Genomic DNA, 10,445 nt, shown 5'->3' with positions numbered 1-10,445 from the left:
ACATGTCTTGTGTGAGATTTGCGGTCACTCTTGGAAGGAGGTGTTGTAAACTACACGCACACATTAAATATGAAGAATTCCAGATGTGAGCAAAAGCAAGGTGTAGAAATGGACTCTGTCTTAACTCCAGTTCTGGGTCTAGTGTGAGATGATGCTTCTGGTGTGCTCTGCAGACTTCACCAGGACCCTCATTTTCTTTCTGCAAACTTGCAGGAATTACAAAATCTGGATTTGGGATCAGATATGAAAAGCCACCCCCCCCCCAACCCTGGCCAAGAGTAGACTGTTAGGCAGTCCATAAATGGGGTTTAATTATTTCTCCAAAATTTAAACAGCATGAGAAAAGACCTATGATGTAAATTAGCTGTAAAATTGTCTGCTAAAAAATACAAGGTTTACAGACTATATGAAATTAGCTGCAAATATGCCATGATACAGGTTACAGGGTCGTAATTCAATTACATTGTCCCATGTGTGGGACACACAGGAAGCTTGTAAGGTAAGATTAGGAACCTAATTCTGGTAGACTGTGCTTTAGATACTTTAAAAATATATTTTTTGTCTGAACTTTCTTTCCTCCAAGTTTTCTAAAAAATATATATGTGAATCATGTTATGCAACATCATTTTATGTTGAATATGTTTTAATTATACTAATTAAGTCAAACATCAATAAATGACGAATTATGTCATCCTACTCCGTCAAACCATAGTGTTTATGTAATTCACTGGTGAATTCCAATGTGTACATGAGCCCCAAGCACATAGTAGGTACTAAATGCATATTTGCTGAATAAATAAGTGATCAGAAAAACAACCAAAGTGCAATTTTAATTTTTTCCTTTTTTATTTATTCAATCTTTTATTATTTTCTTTTAAATTAAAAGACAAACATTTAATTTAATGATAAATATTAATAAATGTGGTCTTCTTAATTAGACAGACTTCCATACACGTGCATTCTTTTTTAATCCTGTTCTATGATGGATGGGTTTATGAACCTTTTCTTTTCCAACTCATGTCCTAATACTCAAAGTCAGATACTGCATTTTCTTTGTTAAATTGACAGATTCGCACTCAGAATGAGCTTGGGTACAGATTGCTTCAAATGAATAAACGAACTACTCTGCAGTCATAACTTTTTTTTTAATTTAGCCACATCTGTAATTTAAGTTTGATGGAGAAATGCCATTCAACAAAAAGCAGCTGTCATACATTCAGTGCTCAAGATAGGTCACCCACTAATTACGTGATTGAGAGTTTTTTTTTAAAACACTTTTTTGTTTCATTAAATTTTTAGTTCAACATAACTGGGACTCATCCTAAATTAAATTTTTAGAAAAGCACTTCCAAAAGAATATAAGGATCGCATCTCTCCCAAGTGTGTTACTAACATCTAAGCCTCAGTGGAAAGAGCTGAATCTCAGAAGGTTAGTTCCATTGTTTATTAACTTGACTGGCAAATTACAGAAGAGTATCTGGGGAACAGGATTCTCGGAAGGGCCAGGTCCCCAAGAAACCCAGAGTTACTGAAAGGAGATGTCTGCTCTACCCCGAACCAAACTCCAGCTGAAGATGGCAAATTCCTGCCCGCATGGAAAAAGCACAGTCCGCATTTGGGTTACAGGAAAGCAAGGCAGATCCTGGAGCAGGAACAATTTAGGGCTCTCCATCCTGGGGAGACTGGCAGGTAGGAGGGATTAGTGTGGACAGGCATGAAGTTTTCCAGAAAGAAATCCTCATGCTCTGTGTGTTAGTGTCAATGACACAAATTTTGTTACTTTGGTTGTTGTGGGTGTAGATGCTGAATTCTAAAAATTACTTCTCATTACTAAGGCAATTTCAGCCTTTGCTAATGCTGATCTATATGGAAACAAAGTAAATGTTCTTGCTTAAGTTATTTAGCATATCAAACTGTAATAACTGAAAAGTAACCAAAAATGAAGTTTTAAGACGCCAAAGTCCATTTGGTTGACTCTAGGCAAGTTGGCATGCAAGAACAATAACATTCTTGATCATGTAATTCATATATATAATTTATACAAAAAACTAACATTAGATCTGAGTCTACACTGGTTATTCTGGTACTGAAGTAAACTCAGCACAGCATTTTAGGAATCAGATTTTTTTTTCAGTTCAATGTAAGTAAAGTAATTCTAGCAATTGGAAATAATCAGTGAATATTCAGTGTTTCAATAGGTGGTGAGTTCCTCATTACTGGAGGTATTTAAGCAAAGAATGGTGATTAATAAGGTTCAGTTTCCTTGTGCACTTGCAGGTGCATTATGGGAGGGATTTTAGACGGCGAGGAAATTGGGCCAAATGCCTTGCAAACTTAGTCAGTCATAAAACAACGCTGTTTTGCTTTCCTGTGGTCTCCCAAAGCAGGCCCTCATTGTTCTCCATGTTTAAATTATTTTTTTAATCTACCCATTGTTTATTTTAAATTGAGTCCCATGGGAATATACTTACAAAAAAAATGAGAGAAAGATGGGAGAAGCAATGGGAGGAGAGAATAAATAACGTTTACTTATTCTCTGCAAAAGCTTTGGCATTTTTTTCCCCTTTTCTTAACGCCTTAAGAAATCACACACCATACAGTTCAAAATATATATAAGACAAATCCAGTAATGTGCTCCAGGTAACAAATGCACAGATTTTTGTTAAAATACCATTTTTTACTCTAGGAATTTTTCACGGTCAAATGAAGACGATATTCCTGGTGATTTTACCCAAGCATGAGAGGAGGAAACAGACCACAGCAAAAATAGTGAACTGAAATGCAAAACAATGAGTTAGCAGAGCAGTGGAGCCCTGAGTGTGCATAAGCTTGTTGTTTGGCTACATTGTTCTATTCACTGCGGGTGTCCGTGGGCTTTGAGCAGAGGAATGGCATAGTCTGTTCTAAAAGTTTCACTCTGGCTGCTTTATTGAGTGTTTACTGAAGAACAGGTGCTTGTGGAGGGGCTGCGAAGAGACTATTGAACCATGCAAGCAAGAGGAAGTGGAATTTTTTTTTCCCCTGGAAGGACACAATGTCGTTGTTAAATGGTGATCAGCTTCTGGATACATTTTCTGGCGGAGCCAGGTGATTTTGTTGAGAAATCAGATCCTCGTTCTGAGAGAAACAGGAATCAAATTCAAAGTTTCTGGCCTGAGACAGTGGGAGGATGGAGTGGTCTAAGGAGATGGGGGTGCGGTAAGGCAGGGATGCAGACTAGTTTGTGTTGTTTCACATGCTGATTGGACATGTCAGTGTGCCTTTCAAATTGGGCAGTTGTTTACATAAGGCTTATATCTGAGCTTAATTCACACATTAGGGTGCTGAAGGCCAAGTGATGGCACTTGAAGTCAAGAGACTGCATGAAACCATAGGGAAATGAAGTAGATTGAGAAGCATTCAGCCTCAAGGTCATTTGCAGGTTAGAGGATGTAGAGATGCTAGAAAAAGCATGGATAAAGTGTGAAAAGACAAGGCTGCAGTGGAACTCAGAGAGCATGTAGCTGTGCACGTTAATTGACAAGAGCATATCCAGGAAGAGGGAAGGATCAACTATGCAATGCGAACAACACATCAAGAAGACTGGGAATGAGAATGTACGAGTGATTGGAGGGCAATGGTGCAGCAGAGTGGTTTTGCTGTAGTGGTGAAGAAAAAAACAAAATTCAGTGGATTCAAGTGGGCATACAAATAGCTAGGGAAGACAACATTTTTAAGAAGGGAAGGAGCAAATTAGGGGTTGGGGATTAACAGGCACACATTACTGTATATAAAATAGCTAAACAAAAAGGACCTACTATATAGCACAGGGTACTATATTCAATTTCCTATAATAACATAATGGAAAATAATCTGAAAAGGAATATATATATATTCGAATATATATATATATATATTTGAATCATTTTGCTGTACACCTGAAAGTAATATTGTAAATCAACTACACTTTAATAAAAAAATTTAAATAAAAAATAAATTTAAAAAGGGGGAAAAAAGGAGGAGGAATGAAAATGAACAGACAAATGCAGGTAGAATTTGGAGACTAGAATAGAATCAAGACCTATTTTCTCTGTTTTGTTTGTTTGTTTTTTGTTTTTAAGGGAGAGAAAAGCAGCCTGCTGATATGCTGAGGAAATGATGCAACAGAGAGGGGGCTGTTGTTGATTCAGGGGAGTAAGAGGGTGGAATGTCTGCAATGGCTTCCACTGTGTGGGAGGGTGCGGGACTTAAAGCATGTGTGGAGGGGTTTGCCTCAAGCTGGGTATACACTGTGTATTCAGAGGAAGATGAAAAAAGCAGATCCAAGGGAACTAAAGGTGGTAGATAGTTGGGGAATTGAGTGGCCTGAAGAGCCTGGATATTCCCATTGGAGGATTTCAGTTTCTGTTATTATTGTTGCTTTTTAATAATAGATCTCTTGCTGAGGGTATGGATACACAACAAGGATGTGTTAGCAGCTTGAAAAGAAGAGAACACATAGAAAACAATCACTGAGGAAATCATTAGCATAAACAGATGAAGGGACTGCCGAATGGTTGCTCCGGGCATTAAGGACACGCGGGAGTTTATTGGTTGTGAGTTTTTAAGTGGCTACATTATGTGTTGTCTCCCACCTTTCTTACTGTGTGGAGGCTCATGTATGGTACATGGATGCTGACTTTTATCAGAACTGGGTTTGACAATAATTAAGTGAAAGCAAAGGAGAGATTTATTGTTGAGTGTATACAGGAAGGAGTGATTACAGTGGCTGAGCACAGCATCCAAGAAAGGACAGTGATCGAGGTGCAGATTAGCTCAGCACAGGGCTTCACACACACCCACAGCCATACACACACGTGCACACAGAGAGCAGGTGATCCATTAATATTGTCTGAGAGGAGAGTGAATAAACCCTCATAGGAGTTACGCTGTGTCTGATTTTTTCAGACAAAGCGCACACACGAGAGAAGAAAGATTTGCCTCTGTATGTGCCTTTTCTCTTTTTTTTTTAGCTTTGTTGTTACTGTTGCTAAATTTGATTTCAGAGTCCTTTTGGGCCTATGTCTTTGGTCCTGAGACCTCTTCTAGAATTTAGAGAACCCCACAAATGGAATTTGCTGAAGTTCTTTCCAAGTCCTAATTATCCATGCTCAGCTTCTGATATCAAAATGTATTCTCTAAAAGCAAGATTAAATTCTGTATTCGCTTCTCTAAAATGTGGTACATAAATATCCAAATTAAGTTAAATATTAGTCTCTGAAGTTCCAAACACCCATAGTTATAAATATTTTTATGCCTTGTGTACAGTACTTTTTCAAAATGTTTTCTGCCCTCCACAGGCAATGAAGTCCCCAAATGTGTCCACTGTTACTGAATTTCAGCTACTAGGATTCCAGAACCTTCTTGAGTGGCAGACCTTGCTCTTTGCGATCTTTTTATTCATCTACTTCCTCACAGTCACAGGGAATACTGTCATTATTGCAGTGGTGAGCCAGGAGAAGCGACTGCACTCACCTATGTACACATTCCTCAAACACCTCTCCTTTCTGGAGATCGGGTACACGTCCACCACTGTGCCCCTTCTCCTGGCCAACCTGCTCTCCCAGCGCCGAGCCATCTCCTTCCCGGCCTGTATAGCACAGCTCTACTTCTTTGTGTTCTTCGGGGCTACAGAGTGCTTCCTTCTTGCCATGATGGCCTATGACAGGTATCTGGCCATTTGTAGCCCACTGCACTACTGTTTCCTGATGAGTCCTGAGATCTGTACCAAGTTGGTGGCTATCTCCTGGCTGACAGGGCTTGGCACAGGATTTCTGCCCTCCCTGATGATTTCCAAGTTGGATTTTTGCGGACCCAACCAGATCAATCATTTCTTCTGTGACCTCCCACCCCTCATGCAGCTCTCATGTTCCAGCGTTTATATCACCGAGATGGTCATCTTTATCCTGTCAGTTGCTGTACTGTGCATTTGCTTTTTTCTTACACTTGTGTCCTATGCTTTTATTGTGTCCTCCATATTGAGGATTCCTTCAGCCTCTGGCCGAATGAAGACCTTTTCCACGTGTGCCTCTCATTTGGCTGTTGTCACCATCTACTATGGAACCATGATCTCCATGTACGTTCGCCCCAGTGCTCACCTGTCACCTGAAATCAACAAGATAATTTCCGTCTTCTACACCGTGGTCACCCCATTGCTGAACCCTGTGATCTACAGCTTGAGGAACAAAGACTTCAAAGAGGCTGTTAGAAAAGTCATGAGAAGGAATCGTGGCATCTGTGGAGTAAGAAGGAAGGGAAGTTTCTTTGTTAGATAAAGAAGATCAACACAGAATACACAGTGGATCAAGTTCAGGGATAAGTGAGTGGCAGGTTCAGAGCCTTCAAAGCTGAATGTCATCACCAGCACTATATTAAATCCCACAAATCGTAAGAAAACAGCTTCTTCATGGCCCCTTGCCAGCAGTTGCTTAGAAGAAAAATTGCCTCTATCAAAACATTTTGGGGACACTTTTGCCCTGGACACTTTCTTTCACCGTCTGATGGGAATCGGATTGTGTAATTCCAGGGCATAATGATTACATACACATTATTTTCAGATTCCTATTTCTGAGTTCATAAAGCCTGGATACAGAAAGTTAGGCATCTTTTAAGTATGGTTTAGAGACTGGCCTTGTGAACTCAGTTCTTGGTGCTATTTATGCTTGTTGAGTATCTGTGGAATGAATGAATGGAAAAAAGAAAAGATAAACGGTTTATGCATTGACCTAAATCATCTTTTAGTGACAAGAAGAAACAGGGACTTTCGAAGTGCCAAAGATTTAGTATAATAAATTCGAGTTTTTGTCGTTGTTTACTGAAATTCTAGGAAAGGAAAGAAAGATGGAAGGGAGGGAGAGGAAGAGGGGATGGAGGATGGGGAGGGACAGGTAGAAAGAGAAGGAGACGGAGAGGGGAAAAGACAAAAAGAAGGAAAGAAGGTGGGAGGGAAGAAGGAAGAGAGAGAGGGATAGGGAAAGGAAACGGAAAGGAAAGGAAGGGGAGGGAGAGGAAAGGGAAGGAAAGAAAAATCCAGAGTACTGTATGCTCTTGTGAGCCCTGGGAGTCAAAGGCTGCACATTAAAAGGCTTAAAACACTCATACTTTTTAAATGTAGCCAATATTAAGACCTCTACAAATCCTGGCTACTATTCCATTTCTTAATTCCACAAATATTTCCAATCCCATGGTGTATGCTAGCCCCCTTGCTGCAATCTGGGTTACTCAGGGAATGGCCAAGGAAGACTTTGCCTTAATGGATCCTGCAGTCTTAAAGGAGAGAGGAATATGTCCTGAGTCATCAAAAGAATAATTGATTTCTTTATATTTCTTTATATTGGCTATGAAATAAAAATGTACGCCTGTGCATGAACATAGAAAAATAAGGTCAAAATCAAAAAAGAAAGTTAACAAAACTTTCCATTTTTTTGTAGTGCTTTAACCTATGCTTCAAGGATGAGGAGAATAAGAATGGAAATAGTGGTCCAGGCAGAGAACACAGCATGAAACGTGGAAGCAGCCAGGGGAAGCCAGGGATGGAGGAAATAGATGAATCTGGAGAGAAAGGCAAGAGCTAGTCCGTGCGGGTCATTAAAAGTCCTGCAGGGTTTTGGATTTTGCACTGAGAACAATGATTAATTATCAAAAGGTATCCATTTGGAAATGACATGATGTATTTTGCATTTGCAAATCTCCCTACGGTCTAGAGAAAAGATTGAAAGAGAACAAGATTTGCTAGAGCCATAGCAGTAGCCCACAGGGAAAAAGAGATTGGTTTGGTCTAGATTTAATGATGTGATCCATTACGGGAAATGTCTCACAGGTGATGAGATCAGGAGTGGAAAATCGGGACTCATTTATTCCTGTGCAGTGGCACCAGTTTGTAGTCTCTTCACAGACTTGTGACGTGCTCCACATCTACCCCTGAACTTCAGGGGCAGGTGTACTTTGATCCTTTAGCTCATAAAATTTCTTCTCAACACATGTCCTTGGCTCTTTTAACCCTTCTCCTTCCAGCCCTCACGTTCACACTTCCTCCTGTAACTTGACTTGTGAGGACTGTTGTTGGTCCTTAGCATATCCATCAGTTTCAGATGTTGGGTAGAAGGAAAGTGATGCATTGGAAACCAAGATAAGACAGGAAATGGGTGATATAAACAGGAGAACGTCATCGGTCTGGACCTTGTGGACGAGTACCAAAAATAATCAAATGTCTACCTCGTAAACGTTTGTCTCTGATTAGTATATTGACTGTGCTTTATATTTAACCAGACTTCAGTTATCTTACCAAAAGCTCCTTTCTAATTTTAAACTTGATAGGTGCCTGGCTTTGCATGTAGGGAGGAAAAGATTACTGATTTACATATGAGAGACTTCCAAAAAAATAATGACAAATGGACCCTTGGATGTATAGATCTGGAGCTCAGAGAAGCCACCTGGCTGAAAGTTAAAAATTAGAAAGTTTTCAACATATAGATCACATTTGAAAATATGGAAATAGAATTTCTCAGGAAGAGAGTAAAAACCAAAAAATAGCAAATGACAGAGCATGGAGGAATTTTAAAACATAATTTTTAAGAGAAGAACTTGAAAAGGGAATAGGAAAATCACAGAGATGGAAGGACGTTTGTGAGGTGGTTGCATAAATTCTAAGGGAAGAGAATGTTCTGGAAAGAAGAGGCATTGAGCAGGAAAGGTGAGGATTAAGACATCCTCAAAGTTCTCAATACAGAGAAAGGGCCCTGTTGTCCTGGGAAGGGCAGCATATTTGGACTGGGAAGAGTGTACACCAAACTGATTACAGCAGGGGAGGAACTAACTTCTAAGGAACTAGATTGAGTTGGGTGTGTGTTTCTCAGGGTAAAATAATTACCCTGAGAAATGCAGTTGTGAAAGAATGAGATAAATAAATGTACCTATATTGGTGGAGTCATTGTATTTTTGTTAAGATGTTAAGATTTTAGCATCCAATTAAGTTTGAATACTTGTAGTAAGGGTCCACTAGTAAGCAAACATTTTAAGGAATGAGTATAGAATGTGATAACTGACAGCTTGAGGTTGAAAAGTAAGAGATCTGGGGACAAATGTGACATGTGATGATACCAGCATTCAATAAGGAAAGCATTTTGATTTACCGTGAGAGGCAGAAGGGAGAAAATCATTTTAATCGGATGACGATTCAAAGAAATAAAGTTAGGACCTGTATGAATTCCCACCAGAGCACTTACTTGGTTTGTGTTTCCCAGACAAAGTCAACAGCTCTTGTTTACCATAAAGAATGGAGGTTAAGGTTTGAAGAACGTGGTAAGGCATTCCAGACTCATTTTGTAAAACGGGACTGATAGCTGATGGAAGACAGATGGGCAGGTCTGTGAGCAGAAATGAGTGCCTGGTTGAAACAGGGGATCACCAGTTTGTGACAGTGAACTGCCTGTGTGTGCACTCTGCTTTGAGACCACTCAGCTGTTCAGCTCGATCCCATATGGTGAAAGACAAGAGTCCCGTTAAGTTGGGTTTAGCTCTGTGGATAGAGCTGAAGACAAAGGCAAGGAAACAACGGACCTGGGACTCTCAGATTGTCAACAAGAGAAACAAATACATAGGAAGGAAATAAAGCAAACGTTGACTCGAAGTCCAAACTTTTAAAAAAAAAAAATGCAGTTGTAATAAGATTATTCGTACTATGTGAATTAATAGGAAGTGGTATATAGAAGTTTAGTGGCTTAAAATAGCAATTGAAGACAGGGTTTAGTTTTAGATCACAAAAAAAAAGCCAAAAGTATAAGAATAAGTGACATAAATCAGATCATGAGAAGAAAGATGAGTTGGCCACAGGGCTGAGGGCAAGAATTCTGGGAGGAAAGAAAGTCATGATTCTAGTGTCGTCTGCAGATGAAACAGAGTGGCCGGTAGGTTAGTGAATTGTCTCAATGAGCGGAGAGTGGGTTGAGTATTTCCTAAGCATGAGCCTTAAAGGATGTTTTTGTTTTGTTTGTTTGTTTTAAAAGGAGTGGAAGAACGGTATCCAGGGCAAAGTATTACGTGGCAAGGAGTCTATCGTTCCGCAGACTCACCCCGAATACAATGGGCGGGAGATGTTAAATAATTCCATTTGAGAGAGTTAGGGCTCAGGTTCCATTCAGGCAAGGAAGAGGGGTAAGATTCATAAAGAAGTGATGGCTCAACAAGAAACACATTGTTCCAAAGGGAGGAATTCCTGTGACTGACCCAGAGCCATCAGAGCTTCTCAAGAACTCTCCTGGGGTGAGGCGATCACATTTCTCTGAAAGTGTTACTCCAGCCTTGAGTGGAATCTGCCAGGTGAAATAGCTCAGAGTCCCTGACTTTGATGAAAGTAGATGTAACACGTTTTACACTAAACACGATTTGATTCTCAGTTCCTTTTAAAATGGTCTCTAGACCACTGTTAT

The 10,445-nt window shown here is 39.8% G+C and overlaps 1 protein-coding gene across 1 annotated transcript; it reads left to right on the top strand.

Moving 5' to 3' along the window:
* Positions 1-5,321: 5,321 nt before the first annotated feature.
* On the top strand, positions 5,322-6,293 carry LOC105068188 (olfactory receptor 11L1-like). The gene has a single exon (XM_010953998.2). It carries the CDS (start codon positions 5,322-5,324, stop codon positions 6,291-6,293), a length of 972 nt encoding a protein of 323 aa, XP_010952300.2.
* Positions 6,294-10,445: the final 4,152 nt, after the last annotated feature.

This window comes from Camelus bactrianus, chromosome 3, assembly GCF_048773025.1.
Source record: "Camelus bactrianus isolate YW-2024 breed Bactrian camel chromosome 3, ASM4877302v1, whole genome shotgun sequence".
Classification (NCBI taxonomy): Eukaryota; Metazoa; Chordata; class Mammalia; order Artiodactyla; family Camelidae; genus Camelus; species Camelus bactrianus.
This window is presented reverse-complemented; position numbering and strand designations above follow the sequence as displayed.